General features: G+C 51.6%; 4 protein-coding genes and 1 non-coding gene across 5 annotated transcripts; 2 read left to right on the top strand and 3 right to left on the bottom strand.

Moving 5' to 3' along the window:
* Positions 1 to 1,622: 1,622 nt before the first annotated feature.
* Positions 1,623 to 6,314, top strand: COCSUDRAFT_67847 (cytochrome P450; the record flags this gene model as incomplete). The annotated part of the gene is made up of 10 exons (XM_005643801.1): positions 1,623 to 1,752; positions 1,998 to 2,149; positions 2,618 to 2,751; positions 2,942 to 3,049; positions 3,445 to 3,595; positions 3,922 to 4,032; positions 4,244 to 4,367; positions 4,696 to 4,762; positions 4,965 to 5,112; positions 5,549 to 6,314. 10 exons carry the CDS (start codon positions 1,623 to 1,625, stop codon positions 5,645 to 5,647), a joined length of 1,224 nt encoding a protein of 407 aa, XP_005643858.1. The 3' UTR covers positions 5,648 to 6,314.
* An 822-nt stretch (positions 6,315 to 7,136) lies between these two features.
* COCSUDRAFT_58606 (hypothetical protein) lies at positions 7,137 to 8,839 on the bottom strand (the record flags this gene model as incomplete). The annotated part of the gene is made up of 4 exons (XM_005643800.1): positions 7,137 to 7,307; positions 7,703 to 7,827; positions 8,176 to 8,286; positions 8,476 to 8,839. 4 exons carry the CDS (start codon positions 8,837 to 8,839, stop codon positions 7,137 to 7,139), a joined length of 771 nt encoding a protein of 256 aa, XP_005643857.1.
* Positions 8,840 to 9,474: 635 nt separating this feature from the next.
* COCSUDRAFT_58605 (ankyrin) lies at positions 9,475 to 13,245 on the bottom strand (the record flags this gene model as incomplete). The annotated part of the gene is made up of 8 exons (XM_005643799.1): positions 9,475 to 9,600; positions 9,821 to 9,919; positions 10,210 to 10,335; positions 11,058 to 11,156; positions 11,852 to 11,956; positions 12,350 to 12,500; positions 12,794 to 13,028; positions 13,128 to 13,245. 8 exons carry the CDS (start codon positions 13,243 to 13,245, stop codon positions 9,475 to 9,477), a joined length of 1,059 nt encoding a protein of 352 aa, XP_005643856.1.
* A 763-nt stretch (positions 13,246 to 14,008) lies between these two features.
* On the top strand, positions 14,009 to 14,083 carry COCSUDRAFT_t64. The gene has a single exon. It is a non-coding gene; the product is annotated as a tRNA-Gln (tRNA).
* Positions 14,084 to 14,224: 141 nt separating this feature from the next.
* On the bottom strand, positions 14,225 to 23,182 carry COCSUDRAFT_58604 (hypothetical protein; the record flags this gene model as incomplete). The annotated part of the gene is made up of 17 exons (XM_005643798.1): positions 14,225 to 14,697; positions 14,904 to 15,192; positions 15,501 to 16,754; positions 17,030 to 17,238; positions 17,553 to 17,699; positions 17,868 to 18,414; positions 18,644 to 19,267; positions 19,434 to 19,625; positions 19,786 to 19,883; positions 20,130 to 20,291; positions 20,505 to 20,611; positions 21,011 to 21,266; positions 21,564 to 21,699; positions 22,001 to 22,171; positions 22,414 to 22,488; positions 22,775 to 22,929; positions 23,146 to 23,182. 17 exons carry the CDS (start codon positions 23,180 to 23,182, stop codon positions 14,225 to 14,227), a joined length of 4,932 nt encoding a protein of 1,643 aa, XP_005643855.1.
* Positions 23,183 to 23,221: the final 39 nt, after the last annotated feature.

Raw genomic sequence — 23,221 nt, 5'->3', positions numbered from 1 at the left:
CCAACCTTCTCAAGGCCTCGCAGCCGCTCGAGGGCGCTTTCTGTGGAGAGGGCGAGGGCCCAGGGCACTGACGCTAATACTGAGCCTGCAGGGCAGTCCTGGGCTGCCTGCAAAGTCCTGTCGCAGGCATCGCCTGAGCAGCTGGCGAGATGCACTCTCGAAAGGGTCCCATCTGTAGGTAGACCTGCTCACCGTGACACTAGTACTAAGTTGATGTGAACCTCTTTTATCAATGGCCAGTATCACGGATGAAACAGTGGCCCAATAGAATTGTCACCTCTCTGAACCCATTCTATGAATGACAGGGCGTTATTTGGCGTCCTGAAACCCATGATGAACGGCCTCTTGTGGAAAACCTTGGATGCTGAAGGGATACTTCTTGCTCAGAGCCCTCGTACATCGTTACATCAAATCGATTCGTAAAGATGTGCGCATCAGTCATCCGCATTTGCGACCTGAAAGCCTTCGTTGCTGGTGCTGTGATGGAACGTTGTGGGGGTCGAGCTCGGGTGAATCCAGCTGGGTGGTCGCTTCTCATGCCGTAAACTCCTCGGAGTCCACGACATGCAGACACATTGCCAAGATTTGCTTTCAAAATGGTGATCAATGTATCAAGTACTGTGGATGCGTGTGAAGAAGCAGAATTGAGATAGAAAAGCGAGATTCTCTGAGCCATCTCCTGTGACCATTTGTATCGCACATCAGCTCTATTTCCAATGCTTGCGAAAGTACTGTTCTTTGTAGGCATCTACTTGCTGTATAAGGTCATCTCAAGCATATCACAGTGGATCCGTGTGCATTACATCCTCACTACAAAGCTCCCAGCAGGACCTTCTTCGAAGAATATCTTCCTTGGAAACTTGCTGGAAGCAACCACAAAGGACTTCCACCGTGCTCATCAGCGTTATGCAGATACATATGGGGGCATCGTACCCTACAGGGCACTCTGGATCCATGTAAGGCCCCTTGTCCCCATTGCCTAGTACAACACGATGGAGTGGACACCGCGTTGCCTTTTGCATGCGATCAGTTCTAACTGGACTGCCTGAAACCAGTCAAATTTAATATTGACCGAATCCTGGGGCATTAAAGGCGAGACTTTGATGTGGCATGTTACCCGCAGGCCATCTCCATTACAGATCCCTTTCTCATCGCAGAAATCCTCCAGTCAAAAGGTTTTGACAAGGAAACCTACACCTATCGACAACTGGATTCGGTGAGAGTATATGCATTGCAGTCATGCTCTCTAACAGTGGCAGTGCAATATTGAGTGCTGCCAGCAGAGCGGGAATGAAAGAGAGGGGACGGCACACCTTGGGTAGTAAACTCGCTTCTTGCACGCAGATGTTTGGGGACAAGGGTCATCCAAGCATACTGACGGCTCAGACCAGTGCGCACAGCTGGCGCCTAGTGCGCAAAGGTGTCATGCCAGCCTTCAGTCCGAACAACATCAGGCAAGGCCCTGTTCTTGATCCCTCAACAGCTGAGTAGAAAAGTACACTTTCTCATAAGGGCTTGGACCAGGGTCTGGGGGACTGCTAGCCTCTCTTTACCTGTTCTTTGGAACACTAATGAAAGAATGAGGACAGATGCTGGCATGCACATGGCAAGAACTAGCTGGCATGTGCAGGCATGGGTTCCAGCATGTTCTAGATGTGGTGGCTCAGCTGCTGCGAATCCTGAAGGCCGGGGGCGAGGAGAAAGTGGTAGACATGGACAACCTGCTCAAGAGAGAGGCTCTGGATGTCATTGGTAAGAGTCTACATAGATATCTCTTGACACACCATGTCCTTCCTTGCATTCTTGAGGCCACACTGGCCTGGCCAAGTCTACAACTGGGGTCAACCCCCTGTACACGTGGTACATCAAAGCCCGGGGAGAGGAGCAGATTCATCTGGCTCCCAGTGACAGTTCAACGCTTGCCTGTGAGTTGAATGTGAGCAGATGCAGGTGTCAGGACTTGGACAGATGATGAAAACCGCGGTGTGTGTTTGCAGGAAGGGTGGGTTTTGGGTATGACATGGGGGCGACAAAGGCGTTGGAGGGGGGAGATAATGCGCAGCATGCGCTGGAAATTGCAGACGCGGCCGCTCTGGAGGTTGAGATGCGCTGGGCGGAGCCCTACAGGCAGTACAAGTGGTGGAGCAAGGTGAGCTGTACTCTTTCATGCCTCGAAGGCACAAATAATCCCACCACTGCTCCCAACAAAATGAAAGGGAGCACCAGGCTCCATCTTATCCCTGGAAATATTCACAAATGCTCAGCGTCAGTACATTGCACGTCATCGTACATCGCACGAACATCCTGCACGTCATGTGATGTGGGAGGTGGTAATTTCTAATGGACGATGTTGTTAAAAGTCAGTGTCTGCCACTGAAGTACACATCTCTGAGCACCATGTTTACAACTCCTGGTCACCTGCGATCAAAGGACAGATCAACACAAAGGGCTTCTGTTATTGTGATACGGTGGGGTAATGTCAGATCATAAAACCACAGTTGTCACTTGCTGCAACTGGCATGCCGTTCTGAATTAGGGCCCTCTTGAAGATGCAAATACATTAAGTTCGTAGTAGAAATAATCCGGATTAATGCAGCCCTGCTTTGATGTTGTGCAGGGAGTGAGGGAGGGAGTGGCAAACCAGGGGAAGTACCACGCTCTCATGCGCAACTTGCTGGCGGACGTGAAGGCGCGCGCAGCTGCCGGGGAGCTTCTTGACAGCTCCGTGGCGGGCCATCTGCTTCGCCTCCGGTATGCTGCCTTCTTGACTCTCTTACTTGCACAGCAGCATCATTACCCTGAGATTTGCCTTTTTGCATGCCAGAGCACCCAGATGATCACAGATGATATGGGGACCGTTTCTGCTTACTGGCAACTGCTTTCATGTCAGATGACACGTATCATTTTTATTGCTTGTTAAGAAAAGAGCCTCTTGTGGCAGGGATCCCAAGACGGGGAAGCAGCTACCGGATGAGCTGCTGCTGCCAGAGATAGCAACCTTCTTCTTCGCCGGGGAGGACACCACCAGCCACACCGGCGCATTCACCCTGTGCGCACTTCTTTGATCACTTTATTCCTCATCTCCTTTTACTCTAGTCATGTGTATATATATGTATGCAACGCCACCGCTGACCTTAAGAGCATCATATGGCGCAGAGCATCCCACACCTTGTTTCTTTTCTTCTTGCTCAACACTGCTGGTTCTCAGGCTCTACAACTATTCTTGGCTGTTGTGTATTCGTTTTACACACAGCTCTAGCATCAATTCTCGGCATGGCCTCAGCATTACGCCATGGATCAGAACAGTGGCTGGCCAAGGAAAATCTTCTGAGCACGCACTTTGACAGTCCTTCGTGTCCTGCGCTGCCGGTTAGACACAAGTTCACTGTCAGAGAAGTCCTTTCCGAATATTCGTCCGCTGACAACAGCAGCGCTGGTGTGCAGGTACTGCGTGTCACAGCACCCGGAGGTGGAGGCCAAGATAGTGGAGGAGCTGGGAAACCAGGGGCTTCTGGCCACGGCAGATGCGCCGCAGCCGCGGCCTCTGCAGTATGAGGACCTCAGCAGGCTCACCTACCTCAACCTCGTCATTAAGGTGTGATCTGAAGACAAGCACAGTCACCGAAGTCTGTCAGTTCCTAAGGTGCTTTTCCGGATCTGTACAACAATACCTGCATCACATGGTGGAATTTAACGTGTTTGGGTGGGTGGGTCAAGCCTTGGAGACAGGTGTGTACTTGGAGACCTGGCAGACCCACCCCAGCAGCTGAATTTTTGGGATGTGTTGTTGGTGCTCAATATCTTGGACTTTAACTTGAAAGTTTAAAGTGGGCGGCATCTCATGGTTCCTGTGAAGATTTGTGGCAGAATGTCACATGCCGCACACCTTTGACGTCTGTTTGATCTGGCGTTCCTGCGTAGGAGGCCATGCGCATGTATCCAGTGGCCGGAGGGACCGTGCGTATGCCCAAGAAGGATGTGCTGCTCGGCGGCAAATACCTCATCCCCAAGGGCACCACCGTCTTCCTGCCAGTAAGGGGCAGTCCTTTTGCTTCTGATCTCAAGTTGCTACATCAAGAGCCGCTTGATATTGTGCCCGAGGTTGCTTGTATCTGCTTGGAAAGCGTCATTGGCTGCTGCATGCCCTGTGGTAGTGTGCAAGTCTGTTGATAATATGCATGTGATGGATGACAAGCGGATTCTGAGACTTCTCAGCTGAATTTTCTGTTGTGCTTGTGCGCAGCTGCACGCCATCCACAACTGCCGGGCCAACTATGAGGAGCCGGACAAGTTCCTGCCGGAGCGCTGGCTGGAGCCTGGGGCAGAATACGCGCGGCCTAGGGGCGCTGCCGGTGGCGTTCCCTCTGGTGAGGGCTTATTCTTATTCCTGACCCTATTTGTACCCTTGACAGCATACCCTTCACAACAGACCCTTGTCTGCACACCCTTGGGCAGCGCACAATATTTTCACCGCGGAACCATCCGTGCTGCATGTATTCCAGGCAGGATACCACTTTTGTGTACACTGCTGTCTCATGGAGTCTGTAAGACATATGCACCTTCATGCGTGTGAGACAGGCGTTGCAGGATGGGAAGAGGTTGAGAGCATCTGTTGTCCCAGGAGGATCCTGAAGATGCAGCCACACTGTGAGCGAGTGATTGGAGGCTGAATGAGTGGGTGTTTGCTTGATGCAGGCCAGGGCGGCGAAGCTGCCTGCACAAATGGGCACGTGGAGGGCGGCAGAAAAATGCATGATTCAAGGTGAGCACTTGTCGCTACATTCATAATTCGTGCCGTGTATGTTGTCATGGTGTCTGTGATGATGGGAAATTTTTTGAGGACAGCCTCTGCTGTATTCCTTTTGTTGCAATCATGTTCCTGTGAGACTTCCTGTCTACTGAGAGCGGCATCGAAAGGTCAGTGTATATTCATAGAAATTGTTACATGGCATTTTTGTGTGCAGTTCTGGGAGCACCGACGGCCGCGCGCGCCGCTTCCTGCCGTTCATGGAGGGTCCCCGCAGCTGCGCAGGCTTGGCGCTGGCCAACATGAACCTGACTGCCACGCTCGCGCTCCTGTACGGCCACTTCTCATTCCGCCTTGCCGACGAGGTGCGCGGTGCAACTCTTGCGTTGCGACTTCTTCTTTCCTTTATTTTTATTTTTTAGGAGAAATCGCCGTGTGTGCTGACCGGCACGGCTGTTTCGCGTTTGCTGAGAGGCACTGCTCAAGGACGTTCCTTTTTTGGGAGGGAGAATGATCTGCAGCTTTCCATCGCGATTGTCTGTAACGCACTTTGCCAAGGGTGTGGGGCGCAGCACTGGTATCCTGGGATCACAGCTCTGACCTCAGCAGTAAAAGATCTTGAGCCCGAGAAAATCTCAAAACTCTCATGCACCTCGCATCCTCAAATGGCCGTAAGCATTACGTGTGTTTTGCTGCCAGTGTGGAATCTTGTTCTGGGACACTGAACATTGGCGGCCACATCTGCCAATCAGGGATCTGCATCATAATATCTCTGACAAGGAATGCTGTGCTGCTGTGCAGATGGGGGGTCCGGAGGGTGTGAGAGCGGGGGAGCATCTGACTGTGACCATGTCCTGCGATAAAGGCATGAAGATGCACGCTATCTCACGTTCAGCCTGATATACACAGCAGCACCAAGGAGGACTGCACATTTCTTGAGCGTCATTTGGAGTCGCCAGAGGCAGCTGCTTGAAGCTACAGCTCGAGGTGCAGATCAAGACGGGTCAGAGTCGCTATCAGGATTGCAGGTGTACACCATGATAGAATAGGGCAATGCAGGATCCTGTTGCATTTCGAAAGAAGAGGCGCGTTTTCTTAGATCTCTCAGACGCTCAAATGAGTGTCTTCATGCTGCCATGCCTTTGTTGCTGGCCAGCTCTGCAGATGCTTGATCATATGCAGCACATGCAGATTGCAAGCTTAGAACCAGGGCGCCTAGGGGATGTCATTATTACAGGAAGCTCCGTTAGGCTTGATTGCAAATACAATCATATTTTTCCGCAGGACTTTGTCTTGCTTCACTTGATGACCATCAAGATGATGTGATTGCTGCAACATCAGATGCTGGAGCACGATTGTATTTGCTTGATACTTATAGCTGTCATAAGCAAACAGAAAAACTCATGCAGGTTCCCTTGAACAGTGAGCAATGTACATAAGTCAGAGCTAGCGTCGATATTCATTCCCCAATCTTTGTGTCTTGTATAATTGTTCAGAGCCTCTGCAGTCCAGTCCTCCCATCTTGTCACACTTGATCTCACAGTTATGTAACGCCATGCATTGCTGCAGCTGCATGTTGGGAGCTTCCTTCTTGGAACTCCCTGGAACGTCCCATAGAAAAACACCTGACACTTGATGCAGGGCCCCTTCCTTGCCCCTTCACTTGTTAAGCCCATTGTGAGGAGTCACATTTCCTTTGCAGTAAGCTCATCACATCCTCTCAAATGTACACTTCATCAAACCCGCAGTCAAACACGCCCTGACTTCCTTGCATATTGAGCTCCCGTTGCATGTTGACATCATGTACTTGCAGCTTGCACTTCAAACTTGAAGCTATTTACTTGCCTGCCCCTTCAGCTGTAGGGCACCCCTGTCAGTGCTCAGTTTTTTCTCTGCGGTCAACTTGTCATATCTGCCCAAAAGGTGCAACCAGATTAAAAGTCTGTGCGCACCCTAGGGCCTGACTTTTATTTTTCAAATCTTTTACTTGACCTTCGTCTGCCTTGACCAGGACTGTTTTAAAAAGTTTATGTAAGACTTCTTCCTTGCCCCGAAATTTTAGGTGTCACTGGAAGAATTCGCATTTCCATTTTTGTCAACTCTTCACATCTGCCCAAAAGGTACAGTGGATCCAGCTTGAAAGCCTGTGCACACCCTGGCTTCCTTGTAGGTCGAATGCTTTAATTTCCGACCCAAGATGCAACACCCTCTTTTGCCCCTTCGCTGTGCCATTTCCCCGGGGACCCCCCAGGGAATTGTCAGAACCCCGCCCTCCATTGGTGGACGCTGCTGTGATCACATCTCCTTTACATCGATGTAAATCATGTGTCACTGGGTTTCACCAGTGCCTGCATACAATTTGACATGAAGGCCCTTGTCTTGCCCCCCTTCAATTGTTGGGTGCAACCTTGTCAACCAGGAAGTTTTCGATCTTGTCACCCTCGCGCAGTTTGTACAGGCGGCGCACGGTCTCCTTGTCGGTTTTCTGGATGACCGGCGGGAACTTGTAGGACATAACCGAGTTGGGGTTGGTCTTGCCAAAGAGCACCGCGCCGCCCTCCTGCAACCAGAATATAATCTGTCAGGATTTCAATCTAAACCCAAATGACTTCATGGTGTCCAGCTCGGGAGGTTTTGCGGCTCGAGAGATTTGTGCTTGGATGATCTGGTGCAAGCCACAAATTCAGCAAGAAACGGGGTATTTGATACTGAAGATACAGCAGAAATGGGGTTTTGGGAACTCTAAAAGGGTGAGATTCGACGTCTTGTGGCTGCAGACTATTTCTTTATGAGCCATCTGGTGGTTTCTAACTGCTCAGACAGAAATTGAAAATCCTCAAATTTGCCTTTTCTTTCTTTGTTTAGATCCAAACTTGTTTTCAGGGAGCCAGGTAACAAGACAGAATCTCATGCCTGCGGTGCAAACTCGTGGCGCAGGCCGATGATGTGGCCAACTTCGTGTGCGAAGATGTTGCTCTGGTAGTTGACCGTGTCAGGGTCGAATGCGCGCTTGTAGACAAACACCGTGTTGAGGTCCTCTGCGTTGGGGAAGAAGGCCCTTGCCAAAGTGTCTCCACCATCTGCCAACAGTAACACACTGGACACTGACGCCTGTCTCGATGTTGATCTGGAATGCTGAACTGAAGTGAGAATTCAGGTAAGCTAAAAGCTTAAATAATTCTTTCTCAAGCATGGCTCAGACCACATGTAGAAATAGGTCAGAGTAGACTGCAGGAGCTGACAGCACATGGACCAAGCATGTCGACCATGTAAGGTGCTGACGCGAAGTGTGATGCGCAAAGGAGGAAGGGCAACGTTGTGCTGACAAAGCAGAAGGTGCCTGAACTCAAAAGCGCTTCCATTGCTCAAATAATTGTTTGGCAACGGGACAAATCAGATGTCGATGACACTGCAGAAGAACTTCATACCTCCGCCGTACGCCAGCACGAACTCGGCATCGGCCAGCTTCTTCACCCACTTAAACGTCACACCGAACTTGGTCGCGTTCCAGTAGCCCACCGCTTCGTTCAGGTGATAAGCTGCCACATCACAAGAACCATGTCAGCTGCTTGATTGTATTCGGGGAATGCGCTCACTCTGGACCCTTTTCACCTCCGACCAAATTGTAGCACAAGGGTTTCAGCAGGCCCTCCGGGAGTCCCGATAACGAGATGCATTTCGTAGCCAACAAGCAAATGCAAGCTATTAAGCAGCGGCACAAGGCATACCTGCGAAGATCGCGTGATCGGCGGTTGGGTACCCGCCCGCGTAGGCTGCGAAGTTGATAGTCGACTGGGGACGCCAGAGCGTCACCTTGCCATTCCACCCCAGAAAGAGCTGGTCCGGCTGAGCGCGAGCCTGGGTGATGCAAGTGTAAGACGTCTTGAATGCAGACAATGAGGTGCCAGACAGGAAGCGGGCGATCGTCTCGCTGAACCCAGGATCATCCACGATTGCAGGGTCGATGGTCTCGTTTGGTGCACTTGTGTCGAACTGCGCAGCGTAGCAAGCACAGCGCGGATTGTCCAGATCTGATGCCTCCATCGGCTCGGTTGTCTCCACAGCCCCCGGCCTGGTTCTCTTCTTGTTCATCGCGTTCGGAGTATACGACATGGCAAGTGCTTGTGACACTGCTTTGCAAGGGTCACAACGGAAGAGTAGCTTCTTTTACAGATGGTAAGGAAGGATAATCCAAGGATTTTCAATCTGTCTGAGCAAGATTATTTGATGTACGCCAAGATCTCCGGGTTACTCGATGCACTTGGGATCTAGCCGATGACTCGATGAGGTGTCCTGCGCTCCTCATCACCTCATGGAGCTATTTTAAGCACCTTTCATCAGGTGTCATGCTGATCCTTCCAGTCCCTGATCGTCAAAATCCCATTTCTGTGCTTGGGCTCTGTGCTTTCTATTGCATGACAAGGTCGCTGCATGGAAAACTTTGCTGCAAGAACATCGTTACATTCCTGTGAAGCTACTACACAAACCGTCACATGTCGCAGCGCCCTGAAATTTTGATAATGCTCATGTTTACAAGAATGCTAGAGGCGAAGTGATTCTGCAGACAAGCTGCATGTTAAGGCTGCCGCATACTTAGCCTTGTCAGACTCGCTAGATCCAAGCAAGACCCAATCAACTGTGGGGACAGTGCTCAGTACTTGTACCGGCTTCGCCAGCGGGGCCAATGCTCAATGATATGCCAATTCAATAACGGCGTGTCGCCCCTGTCAAGAGAGCCACTGCTGGTACTGCTTGATCTTGCTGGCCTGTGCCTTGGCATCCAGAGCATTCAAGTAATCTATCGCCTCCTTCGCGCCACACGCCATAGCCAAATCTACCGGCCGCAAATTATCCTGTATAAAACCAAAGAGTCCTTCTCATCATCAGATCTGCTGGTCTTATGTGTCATGTTCTACCGCTTTGAACTGGCCAACATGGAAGTTCAACAATTAATCTTGAAGGCCGAGCCTGCTGTTCTGCTGCTCAAGTGCTCAGGCCAAGGCGGAATGCTTGAAGCGTTTAAGACTCCTGATTGTGTGTTGGGACATGCAAAAGGGAATAAAAATGCAGCACCTTGTCAAGGGCGCCTCTGGGAGCGCCTGCTGCCAGCAGCTTCTCCAGCGCACTCACACTCCCCGTCATGGCTGCCACATGCAGCGGAGACCTGCCCTCCTGCAGGGACCAATCAATGATCAGACGAGCTCAGAAGGATGGTAAATTCCTTGAAAAAGGCAAAGTATGATCGCGCAGACATGGAAGCAGGAGTGCCACGCTTATGCAACTTCAAAAGCAGACGCAAACTCATGTGGGTAGATTATGTCCAGCAGTCAACGAATTTCTCGACACGCCAGAACACGCGGCTTGTGCAGACCCTGCTGAGATGGTTGGCACATCAAGTGACCTGTGGCGACGCTTGTGCAATGAACAATCAGATAGATTGTGGGTGATTGTCAGTTGTGGACACTTGCCTTGTTAGGCAGGTCTGCAGAGGCTCCCAGGCCCAGAAGCATGTCCAGCACTTCCTGGCGGCCCCTGTCATTCAAGCTGCCGGCCGCGGCTGCCAGATGCAGCGGAGTGTCTCCCATGTCCTGTGCAGACAACAGACAAAAGCTCTAGTCTGTTCATGCAAACTTACTTTGCTTCTTAACTCATGAAACTCTCGTTTGACCATTCAGTGCCATTGATAAGAAACACGCTCAACGTGCAATGAGGAAAATCATTGCAAATTTATGCCACTGAAACACGTGCCGGCACCAGAAAATTTCGCACTGTTGCGGTCTGCATGCAATGCTCTATTCTGGACCTCTTCAGATTGCGCTCCCGGCTCCCAGTACTGCGTAAAAGTTCCCAGCCTCAATGGCTTTGGCACGACCGACCTTGCGAACGCCATGGTTTCTTTTTCTGCACCTTGTTCACTTTACATACATCTGCAAGTCGCAGATCTGCCTGGACTTCCGCTGCCCATATCGAGTAACCCCGACCGAGTCACGTGGCACGTCATACCCGCACGTGCAACCATCCTCCTTTATCTACCACCCTTGTATCTACTAAATTTTACCACCTACTTAGTAGACCCCGATTTCCGCCCACTTGAAGCTGTACTACTAGACTGAGCTAGGTAGTGCCTTCTGCCTATCAGCTAATCTGCTTGTGCTTCTTGTTGAGCCTGTGCTGCCACTCCGCAGCTCATCTAGATATGGAAGTTCAACAGAGAACTAGCAAGCACCGGATGTGCTCAACCGCCTGCATGCATGCAAGCAACAACTGATCCCAGACGTGAGCAGACTGATGGAATGAGTGAGTGAGTCACCCTGGAGCGTGCGTCAAGGTTAGCTCCCAGAAGGGCCAGGATGCTAACCATCTCTCCATAGCCCTGCGCTGCCGCCACATGCAGCGGCGCCAGCACCTCCTGCAGCGCCCACGCGCACATAGCGATTCACTCTGGAATCTTAGTAAGGCGATGACTAATGGTTTATGTGATGACCGACAGTGTAGTGCGCTGTAAGCTAGAAGGATCTGGAATCTTAGTAAGGCGATGCCTGATGGGTTATGTCATGACCGACAGTGTAGTGCGCTATAAGCTAGAAGAATCAGGAATCTTAGTATGGCAATGCCTGATGGGTTATGTGATGACCGACAGTGTAGTGCGCTATAAGCTAGAAGGATCTGGAATCTTAGTATGGCAATGCCTGATGGGTTATGTGATGACCGACAGTGTAGTGCGCTATAAGCTAGAAGGATCTGGAATCTTAGTAAGGCAATACCAGATGGGTTATGTGACAACCGACAGTGTAGTGCGCTATAAGCTGAAAGGATCTGAAAACTTCTTTAAAACCTCACTCCTGATTCTGAAAGCCAGGCATTGCTCATTCTTGAATAGGCTAGCTGCGATGATAATGACCGGCGACTAGCCGCTTGACCAGTAATTTCATGAGTCCTTGATTGACTGACTGTTATTTTCAGAAGTGGGCTGCATTTCAATAACCAGCAAATTCCGGAATATGAGGGTATGGGGACAGATTCAGGGAAATTGTTGCGCAATTTCTGGGGCAAGAAAGAACACATCTTGTCACCTTACCTCACTCTTTTCACAGCACAACGCACCTGTGTTTGGTCTTCCAGGCTGGCGTTCTCAAAGCGCAGCAGGTGCCGCAGCATTGCACCATCGCGACTCATCACCGCCCTCTGCAGTGCCAGCGCTGTCTTCGCCTGTGACCCACAGAATTTTTTATTTTCGGGTTTTAATTTCTTGCTGCCAGCACGCTGGTCTTGAGAGTCAAACCTGAGCTGACTCTGCTGCCAGAAACACCCCTGTGCGCATGTATGGGCATATGAGCGACGGAGGCTTCATTGAGATGAGCTTCTCATTGTAAGAGAGAGAGAGAAACATTACATCATGCCAGCCAACAAGGCTGATTAGATGTTCACTGTATCTAGATCAGTGTTTACGCGTCCTAATGAGAGTCTGATAAATTGAGCCACCTGTACAAGATCATCTTGCCACATGAACTGACGCATAGTGGTAATACTGGGCCTAAACAGGCTGTCATACCTAGCACGCAGATTAAGAAGTTCTTTTTTTTTTACCAGCTGGTCACGCACCTTGACTTCTGGTGTTGCTGCGGCGCCGGGGTTCTCCTTGTCAGAGCAGCCGCCGTCGCTTGAGGCTGTAGCAGAAACTTCACCTTCCTCGTCTGTGCTGCCCTCAATCCCCTGAGACAGTGCAGCCTTGATGGCGTCCTGCAGCGCAGCCCTGCATCACAGGAGCAACAGTGCAATCAGTCCCATCAACGGAATCTTTTGCATGTTTTTCTCTAGCCAGCTTTGATACATTACCAGCATTCCAGCAAGCCTGTAATGCATTGAGCTTTTGGTGTGGACAAATCTCCACGGCCCAGCAAAGTTTAAGTCCCGTGTGGTTCGGACACGCTGATCTAGCAACAAGAATAACTGCTAAACGGACAGAGTTTTGGAATTGAGTAACTGGCAAGCAGCTGCAAGGAGGCGTGAGTAAAGTGGACTGCCATGCGCAGAAGTGTGACGCACTGATCTTGGGGGCCGGTAGAAAATGACACATCAAACAGCGGCGGTGTCTGGTCCCCGCCGGTGCCGCTGAGACCTCCTGAGACTTTTTTGCCACTACCGGAAGCCCAAGAGCTGAGGGGAAGCTTCCAGGCAGCTTTCTGTCCGGTGTAGCTGGGAGGCTGAAGCTGGTTTCCCACATCATTTAGCGGCCCCTTTCCTGCTGTTTTAGTGCCTGCCAGTATGTCCGCTGGCTTGCCTGCAGGTGCAAAGCATATGACCCTTCACGTGTCGTACCTCAAGAAACGAGTTGATGAAGAAAGGCGAACTGGGCGAAACATAAAAACAAAAATTCTACCTTGCATCAGCGCTTCTGCCTTCTGGATGAGGGCGTACAGAGCCTGCTTTCTCTCGTCTTCGCTCATGTCCAGGTCAACGGTTGAGTAACCCGGCATCTGGGATTGCTCTGCGCCCATGGCGACGATTGAAGTAATTGCTTGATTAATGGCCTGCGTAGTCGTCGAAACTTATGATTCAATGTCAATCGTAGATTCTGGACTGCTTCGCATTGAATTATCTTACCCTAGCAGTCCAAACGCATCGAGCAGACTATCCAACACAGCAGAGCAACTCCTCTGAACTCGCGCTCTTTATGATATAAAAGTGAATGAAATATATATTTCCATCATAAAATGCCAAGGTTTTCCTATTTTGTAGTCGTTCCGGGCTCGAGGCAAGAACCTTCCGAAAGCGGCATGTCATGCGGAATGCACGTACCTGGTAAGAAGTCGCGGCCTCTCGCTACATTTGAGCCGAAAATATCATCTGGTTTTGCAAATGAATTTTTAAAGCATGATTCGCTTGATATTGTGCTGGCTACACCGGTCTGAGAGTGTCTCCCTGTTCCTCACGGAGCTGCTCTGAATGACTGATCGACAAGCCTGATTTGGCACCATGTTACAGACGGTGAAGTTTCTGTGCAAACAGCAACAGGCATAACTTTTTGGGAAGACGCAAATTCTTTCCATCATGCATGCTTCTCTGGATGGAAGGCCTGCATGCTGGCCCCTCTGAAAACATGGGCACGTTTTTGTATTCCTGTTCAAACCGTGTTGCATCAGTTCTGTTTCATTCTAACCTACGCCGTGGATCCGATGCAAATGATCCTGTCGTGTATCTCTTAGATGTATCCAAAAAAATGAAACCAAGAGAAGACGAATGAAACACGAGCTAAGGCAGGGCGACGTAGTGTAGTGGTTATCACTTTGGACTCTGACCAATCCAATAACCCCAGTTCGACTCTGAGCGTTGCCTCTTTCCTTTTTTTGCCGATCAAAATCACAATACTGTGCAGTGAGATATATCAAGTCCAATGAGACTTCACTCAATAGAGTTCCCATAACAAGTTCCCATAATTTCTCGTCGAGTGTCATTGCTGCTCGTCAGCCCGGTGTCCTAATTGTCATGGCGCAGTTTGCGGGCAAAGTATCGCTTCCGTTTGCCTCCCTTTCCCTCCTCTTGCAATGACACATCCTCTAATACAATTGAACCTCCAGCCTCCGAAGATTCTGGCTTTCTAAAATCCCTCAAGTCCAGTGGCACTTTCCCAAATGTGGCTGGGCCCTTCGGCGAGGCAGCTTCAATCTCCCCTTCAAAGTCCCACTCCTCTGACTCATCCCCACCAACAGCAAGTGTGCTGCCCTGCGCTGCGGCCGCAGCGCTTTGAGGCGGCCTGAGCTCTGTAGACTTATGGGAACTGTCCGTGCGCCGGTAAGCTTTGATGCTGCCCTGCGCGCGAAGAAGGGCAGAAGACTTTGCGTCCACATCGGAATACCTTTTTGCGCTGCTGAAATGGGATGTCACAGCCATGCCGGCGTCTGTCTCTGGCTGGCTAGTAGATGCTGTGTCAGCCAGCTTGCTCCACACATCTGCATGCAGACAAGAAAATTTCAAAACTAGATTTGAAGCTGTCACTGCACAATGAAGAGCATCGGCGACGGGGCCTTTGCCAAAAAGTTATTTGCCCGTGCAACGACAAATTCTAAAAGCGGACATTGTTTGACAGCGGCACAATGTGCAGGTGCAAAAGGGTTGCTGCAAGGTCAAAGGTTCCAGGATTATAATCTGCCCTCACCTGAGGTGGAGGGAACATCCAGGACCGGCAGGTCATCCTGATCAGTCGGCCGGGGCGATGTGATGCTATACGCCTTCCTGAGCCATGACTCAGCCACAGGGTTGTCCATATTACCCAGCCCCTTTTCCTCCCTTTCCTCCGTCACTAATGAAGGGGGACTGCTAGGGCGCACAGTTGCATAAAGGTCAGGTGCACGGCTGTTTGAAGGCGCAGATGAGTCGACTGATCTGGAGCTAAGAGGCCGCAGCAGGTTCCTGAACGAGCTTGTTCTGGTGCCCTTGCCGGGTGTCTGCGGTGCACTTGCAGAATTGCTCTCTTGTGCCTCATCCTCCACATTTCGCTCCATTCCTGCAGAAGAAAAGGCTTCTTACGTTGTTTCAGTAGCACATGCAGATGTGCGCGCGGTTCAATCAAGGCAATTCTCACCAAAGAAGTGAAACCTTATAGAGTGCAGCAATAGACTACTTGCACAAAAAAGGTGTTGCTAATGGCGGTGTCAGTGCATCTCATGGGGCTCTCAGGCATTATTACATTGCCAGCATTTCACAGTCAACAGGCATGCATGCATGGGACAACAAATCAAACCCCAATCATCACCTGAGCCGCCGTATTTGCACCGCCAGACACGCTGTGCCTGACAAGCCGGCCCAGTGACTTTGGTAGCGATGAGAATTTTCCAACTGTAGCACTTCCCGCTTCCTTCACTGCCCTCATTGATGAAAGTCCCTCCCTGAATCGGCTGGCCGAGCGTGGCCTCTCTGCTCTTTTGATCTCAATCTCTGGCGTGCTTTCTTCCATGCCTGCTGCAGTGCGATCACCAGTGCTGACGACGTCGCTCATGACAACGTCTGCTGCTTGATCTGCCCATGCAATGCTGACGTCACTCGCTGCGTCATCTGCTGGCTGACCAATCCAAGCATTGCTGTCAGAGGTAGCGGCTCCTGCTGAATGAGGTCGATCGCCAGGTCGTTCTTCCTCAACATTGTCATCTTGCAGGGAAATCTCCTCTTCTGCCAGAGAAATGATGTCACCAAGGATTTTACCACTTTCAGAAGTTGCTCCTGCGGGGCCTACACCCTGGCTGTCCAGCGAGTCATCGCCCCCGTCTGGCTTGGGCGTGAGGGGAATGCTGTCGAAACCCTCCAGCTCAGCAGAAGCTTCTGCCCCACTGAAACTTATTTCCTCATCAAAGCCTCTATCCTCTGAACCCTGCTGCTCATTCTCAGCTTCTATTTCCAAGTTGACTGCTGCTGCTGCTGCTGCTTCAGTCTTCTCCTGCTGGCTGGGGGTCATTAGTTCAGCCGCAAAGCTTTCCTGATCTTCCAGGCCGATCGATTCCATTGAGGTATCACCAACAAGCTCCTTTGAGGCATGCACACGTACATGCAGGCTCTTCTTTATAACCTCTGCATGCGGCAGCGGCGGTGTATACTCTGCATGCTGTGCACTCGCCAGCAAGGAGGGCGCAGCGTCCTCGCTGTCAGGAAGCTGGAACTCGGGCGGCGGCTGCCGCGCAGCTTCCTCCTTGCCCAACCAGCCGCTCACAGGCGAAAACAATAAATTGCTGTTTCCAGCGCCTGGTCGCTCCACTTGCACTGAGTCAATATCCAGTGAGAGACTGGACCGCGCGCCAGCCGAACTTGAATTCGGATGTGCGGCCTGATTTGGATCGCTGGATGAGTCTGACGTGGACAGCACGTGGCCTGTTGATGACCCCTGACGGAGAAGGGTTGCTGAAGGGGTGATGAAGGGTATTGGGTTGATGTCTGCCGGGCTCAAATTTGGGCTGTGCTGCGCAAATGTGAAGCCGCCTGCAGCTGATGCCTCCGCAGCGGGCTCAGCAGGCTCCACCTGTCACAAGCATATACAACATTTATTCGAGAACAGAAGAGTACACCTGCCTAGCATTTTTGCGCATCTCTGGTTCCGAAGGCCTCAAGTGTCCTCCAAGGAGGCCAGTTCCTGACATGACATGCAACTTATGGATGCTTCTGAATTACTCATGGCCCAAAATGGCCGAAAGGGCTACAAAGAAATGAACACAGACCAAGTACAGTAGCATGGATGGGGTTCCAGCAATCTCATCCTCAAAGGAGCCTTGAAAGGTGCATGGGATGAGGGCACACCTCAGTGGCGGTGTCAAAGGGTATTTCATAGCCCAACACAAAGGGCGCTGATCGTGAAGCAGACTCTTCCCCCGATGCGGCCGCAGCCGACAGCTGTGCGAACAGCGCATAGTCCGATGACCGCTCCTTTTCCTGTTGTTCTAGCACCGCAGAGGTGCCGGATTTATTGGCAGCTTGCTCTGCAGTGCCGTCTTCCAGAAAGTCAAAGCCTGCGAAAAAGCCATGCACGAAAAATATTCAGCATGAGCTTCAGCAGTATTCAGCACAGGGAAGCATTTACTCCGGTGTCCAACTGTGCACAAAATAATCCCGGTGTAAGCAGCAGCTGTTTCAAGGTCTAGAATCTGGGACACATTGGTACCAAAAGTTGAAAATCTATTCAGGCAGGCAAACTCCGCACCGCCGCTTTGCTGGAAGCTGGATGCATGCGCTTGTGGCTGCACTTTCCCCGCAGGTGATGCCAAAGTCATTTGCGCCTCATCTGTGTATGTTTCAGGAGCGCTCACTGAACCGAATTGCTCACTGATCGCCACCCTTTCTGTCAAATAATTACTAAGTTGCCCAGTGATGGGCAGCCGATGTGCCCGTCCGGGCAGCTCCTCCAGCTCAAACCCATCTGTCACTGCAAAATTCAGATCTCCGCTGTCACGCATGGACGCGCTCTCTTCCCCTGCGTCGGCGCCGATATCAAGTTCGAATTCCTCCTCTGCGGCTCTTGCTTCTGCTTTTCGATCTACCAAAGTCTCCCAGTCCCTATCTACTGTAAAATGCCCCATGTCCCCAGCAGGTCCTGATGCCCCAACCCTGCCTCCAAATGCCCCAACCAAGCTCTGGCTACCTGCTGTGAGAGTACCAGCCAGATTATCCAGCGTTCGCGTTGCATGGTTCCCAGACAGGAAGCTCTCTGATGTCCTTTTTTGCTGGAATCCCAGACTCGGCAGCCAGCCGCCTTGGCCATCCAGGGGTCTTTGGAGCACTGAAGAGTCCCTATCCAGGGGTTCCTGAGTTGCTGGAGCTTTATCATATTCCCCTGCCAGCTGGCCGCTGCCGCGCTTGGCGTTCGCTGACACAGCGCTGACTAATGCCGCCGACATGCGCCGCAGCGTGCTCAGCGCGGTCCAGTCAGCTGCCGCCGCCTGATTTGGCGCGCCCAGCAGTGCACCTCCTTCCTCCATATTCCCAGCATCTCTTTCCATGTCTACGTCCATGCTTCTGTCTTCTGACGCATGCAAATCTGGTGCAAGGTTCCTCTGAGGAGCGGCACCAAATGTGGGGTTTGCATGGAAGGAGGCCTCTGTTGTGTTGACCACATAGTCCTGGAAGCGCGGGTCGTACATTGGGTTGTTGGCGGTTGGCTGGTCTTCCGCCAACTCTATCTCGGTTTCCTGCAGAACAAAAAACAAGTTGGGTCTTGGTTATTGCTACCAATGTGATCACAGAGCCAGGGGTGGCGGTACAAGGCAAGTACTCATCACTCATCAGCATCTCCTGACAGGGCATCAGAGGCACCAAGACCCAATACTTGGAAGTAGAACAGGTTTACTGCTGACTTTACAGTTCCACATGGTGGCTTGTTTGCAAATTCCCGCTTTCAAAATTGCAGATGTGTCTCACCTTGAGCGCAGAGAACGCCCCGGGGGACACCCAGCCGCCGGCTGCCCTGAAGCTGCCGAAATGCTTGGACAGAGTCCTGCCCAGCCCGAACGGGTTGCCCAGAAATGACGCGAAGGGATTCCCCGTCTCGCGCTGACTTGTGTCCTCGCCTTCAATTCTCGTGCTCCAAGATGGTTCTTGGGTCTCGTGCGATCCCAACAGCCGCGCATGTGCTGACTCATCCGAGAGTGAGTCATACTTAGGTGCTCTATTTCCTTCCGCGGAGGTTTCTGGCTCAATCTCAGGAGCGCCTGCCGCGGCTGTAATGTAGATTGAGCTAGATGGCTGATGCTCTTCACTGTTTTCCAGTAGCTGGGATTCTTCATCTGACGGCCTTTTGCTGCCTGTTCTCTCTCCGCCGCTGCGGATTTTTATGCCTCCAGCTACAAGGCGGGTCAGCAAAGGAGCGGCGTTGCCAGCTGGCGCTGATGTGTTGCCGCCGAACGGCACCACATCAGCAAAAGGGTTGTCGCTGCGCCGGCGGCCGGCAGCCGCCTTGATGCGCGCTGGAAGCTGCCCGGCAGCTTCCATCTCCTCGCCGGCAAGGCCGCTGGGTTGACTCACTGGAGCTGACTGTTGCAGCGCCTGTATCAGCGCAGACTGCCTATCTCAACTTGAAAGTGTTCAACTCTGCAGTCTAGAGACCACAGCCCTTCACGACCAAAGCTCGTCTAGAGCGCCTGATCAGAGCTTCAGGCATGGGGAAAGAAGCAAACCAGGTATCCAGGCGGTGTGGTGAAAGAGGGCGTACCTCCCGCAGCCGGGGAGCAAGCAGTTGCATTGCCACGCTGGCAAGGGGCGTCACAACGATGACACCCATCATCGCAGTCATTGCCAGCACATCGGCCCATCGGTGATAATCGGCAAAGCTGTCTGACGAGGCGCCCACAAATTGCCCCGCCAAATGCATTGGCAGGAAGCACATTGTCAGAGTCACCGACGCCTGAAAAAACAAAAATACATTGGTTTTTTTTGATAATTTTTTATTGTAAAAAAAGCTATTTTTGGTAAAGAGAATGAGTAAGTATGTGTGTGTGGAACAGAGAGGTTGCAAAAAGTATGTACTGACCGAGATATTAAAAGTGCAAGTAAATAAAGCCCACCTGAGGGAGAGTATAGATAGTGATGAGCACCCGCTCCTTCAATGAGACACTGGTTCCAAAAAGGCCAAAGAAGGAGACCAGACACTTGACACACACACCTGCACAGTCACAGTCCAGCTTGAGCGCTAGAAAATGGCAACATAGCTCAGCGTATCATTATCATTACACGTTATCAAGTCCTAAAGACCAGGTTCAAGCAACACTTGTATTATTGCTTTCCACTCTTCTCAGCTGCAAACCCATAAGGAATTCCCCACCCAGCAGATGCCTCACGAGTATCTCAATTCGCACTGTACATTAAAAACGCACAAATGGTATGCATGGCAACAAGCTGGTATGCGCACCGATTGCTACGGCGGCCAGGCACTTTGCTGTGGCCATGTGAGGCAGAGCCGCAAAAGACACTGACGCGCCGGCCAAGCTGAGAAGCAGCGGCTCGGCTGCCAGTGTCCAGATTACGTCCAGTCGCCTGCCCACCTCTTCCGCAGTTTTGGCTCTGACTGGCTCTGTTCTCAGCATATGCACACACCACAACATCTCACCACAAGCAATATCAGCATCTAACCTGGTGTCTTGATGAATTCAGCAGGCAGCAGACCATGCACTGAGTCTTGAACATCCTGAAGCATTGAAGCATTGAGCAGTGAAGGCTTTGGTAGGAGCAATGGGGAGAGGTGATGTTAGTATTTAGTAGAATAGGGAGGAAAACGGAAATGCACCTGGAAGAGTCAGCAGTCGCGGATGGGCAGAATCCCAGAAGCTGCTCAGCCCGCAGCCCATGACCAGCAGCGCTAGAACTGATGCCCCAAAGTACTCATAGCGGAACCTGTGCAGACACGCATAAAAAAGGGATGAACATTTTGAATGCCACGACATCACTTGCCCTCAAGAGAACCACCCCTGCAGCATCCGAGGAGTTAGTCAGGGGCTCTGCAGTCTCAATACATGTCGGACCATTCTTTATTGGATGCACACTTATGCTTGCAATCATTGGCAACAGCTCCAAAGTTGCCATGGCATTGCCTGCTTTGAATTGCCTTGTACTAGATTACCGCACCTAGAGGTCAAGCTGCTATCTTTAGGTTTCCAGTGGAATATGAAAGATGTCTCACCCCAGGAAGGCGAGGGTCTGTGCCACGAACAGAGCCACTGCAGTCCACTACTTGGGGATGGGGCGGGATCCATTTCTGATAACATTCATGACTGATCATAGAAAATTACTCACCCCAGGAAGGCGAGGGTCTGAGCTACGAGCAGGGCGATGACAGTCTGCTGCCAGGGGGTGCGCCAGAACAGGCGCTGGGAGCACACCGCAGCGGCTGCAGCGCCAGCCGCGCATCCAGTCAGCGCGCTGACTAACGGGTGCAGCCAGATCAGGCTGGGGGGACCGTGAGGGAACGCCAGCAGACAGAACAGGGACGCGAAAAGGGTGGATAACGCGATGCTCGCCCCGCTGGCGGCTGTCAGCACCTCCGGCATGCCTGCATCAGCCACAGCAATTCTCATGCATGCATCTATTTTTCAGCTTTATTGCACAGGAAATCAATGGAAGTATGCGATTTCCTGGCAGGGCAGATAGGTGGAATATTTGTTCCAGAGAAGACACAACACGGATCTGCTACAGCAGTGGGTGTTGCCGTTGCTTCTTTCAAATTTGATCAGCTTCACTCGATGATTTATGTTTGCATGGCTGCTCCCACAGTCCACGGACTGCTTTCATGGATCGCAAAAGAACACCTTGACAGGTAAAACTTAAAAATGTAATTACAGCCGCTCACCGGCAGTCATGGACGGGCGGGCTTCCTCGCTCTGCTGCAGGGATTGCAGGTCGGTGGACATCGACAGCGCGCACGCCGGCGCCAGAAGAAAGCCACCGGCAAGCGCCAACAGCGGAGGCATCTTGAAGAGCAACCCCTGCTAGGCACCAACAAAAGCAAATCTTTCTATGGTGTTTCTAAGTTGCCTAATTCGAGGCGAATTCTCGAGCTTGGACTGAACTATGCACATGCCATTGCATCCATCATGCAACTCAGAGGCAATGAAGGAGCCCTGAAGGAGTCCTGAAATTTCACCATGAACTTGTACCAAACACATCTTTGTTGGCATGATTTGGTTCATCCTCTCGGCTGGTAAAAACTGCATGGGGGTCACATAGGAGACACAGGCATCAATGGCAACTCTATAATTTTCCTTCACAACAAGCCACTGTTCTCACCAGGACTGCGCTATAGGTGGTGGCAGCCTTAATGCAGGGGAGTGCGCCCAATTGCAGTACCATCAATGCCCTTGTTCTGAATGCGCGCAGCTTGACAAGAAGTCCCGCCCTCAGCAGAATCAGCGCCATGCATGCCCACCTCACCTTCCCTGACAGCTCCAATGGCACCCCCTGCCCATTGCAAAAGTCATGCTCCAATAAAGCAGTAACGAAAATCCCAATCAAAGTCTCCTGCTAGCAAAAAAGCGCTGCTCTCCAGATCATCTTAGATGAACACTTGTGGGTGTGCTCTTGCTGCCATGAGAGCAGAGTATGGGTGCTTTGGAAATAGCAATGCGGCGTGTGCATTGCACAAAACTATTGGCAGCAATGTGGGGCCTGATCAGGCCAAGTGAGGCTTCCGTCCACCTCACCTCGGCTGTCAGCGCTCCAGTGTTCCTCAGCAGCAGCCCTGCCAGAACCATGCCCAGCAGCGGAGGCAGGCGGCACTGCACACAGCACAGCCTTTGCATTATCAGCAGCGGTTTGATCTTGCAGGCGCCTCTGACACCCACAGGCCTTGTATTGTCAAATTTCTATGTCCAATGACCCGAATTCTACTGTCGCGTGGGACCACTCTGTCCCTTTTTACACATCCCACATGGTCCAGCAGTGTCCAGCTGTGATTTCTGGTGCTATCTCAGTGCCGCTGGTTATTGCATACTCTAGATTGCCCTCTGTTGCACACCCTCTTGTATTAATAGCATAGGGCCTGCCATGCTGCACCTAGCCCACCTTGGCTGTGATGTAGCCTGCCACATGGCCGGTGACCCACAGCACGCAGAGACCCCACAGGGCACCTCCCGGCGCAAAGGGCCCTCCGATTGCCAGGTACAGGGCAGCATATCCTGCCAAGGCCGCTGCCACCAGTCCAGTCAGGCCCAAAAGAGCTGCGAGCCAGTCCTTGTTTCAGAAGCAGAATGACTACTTTCTCACACTTCCAGATACTGGTCCTCGTGAACTATCACTTGAGACATTCAACAACAGGCCAACATCTGAGCTAAGGCAAGGAGCATTGACTATCATTCAAATGGCTCCAGGAGCGTCTCCTCGGTGTCAGGTGATGTAGATGACTCGCTTGTACAATGGGGAAGAGCAGCACGCACTTTCGCGCTGAGCTGTCGAGACGTTCTCGTTGGTCATCTTGCTACAATTGCTCAACTAGAATCGCCAGTCAGGATC

Source organism: Coccomyxa subellipsoidea (assembly GCF_000258705.1).
Source record: "Coccomyxa subellipsoidea C-169, whole genome shotgun sequence".
Classification (NCBI taxonomy): domain Eukaryota; kingdom Viridiplantae; phylum Chlorophyta; class Trebouxiophyceae; family Coccomyxaceae; genus Coccomyxa; species Coccomyxa subellipsoidea.
Note: the sequence above shows the minus strand (reverse complement) of the source record. Positions and strands in the feature narration are given on the sequence as shown.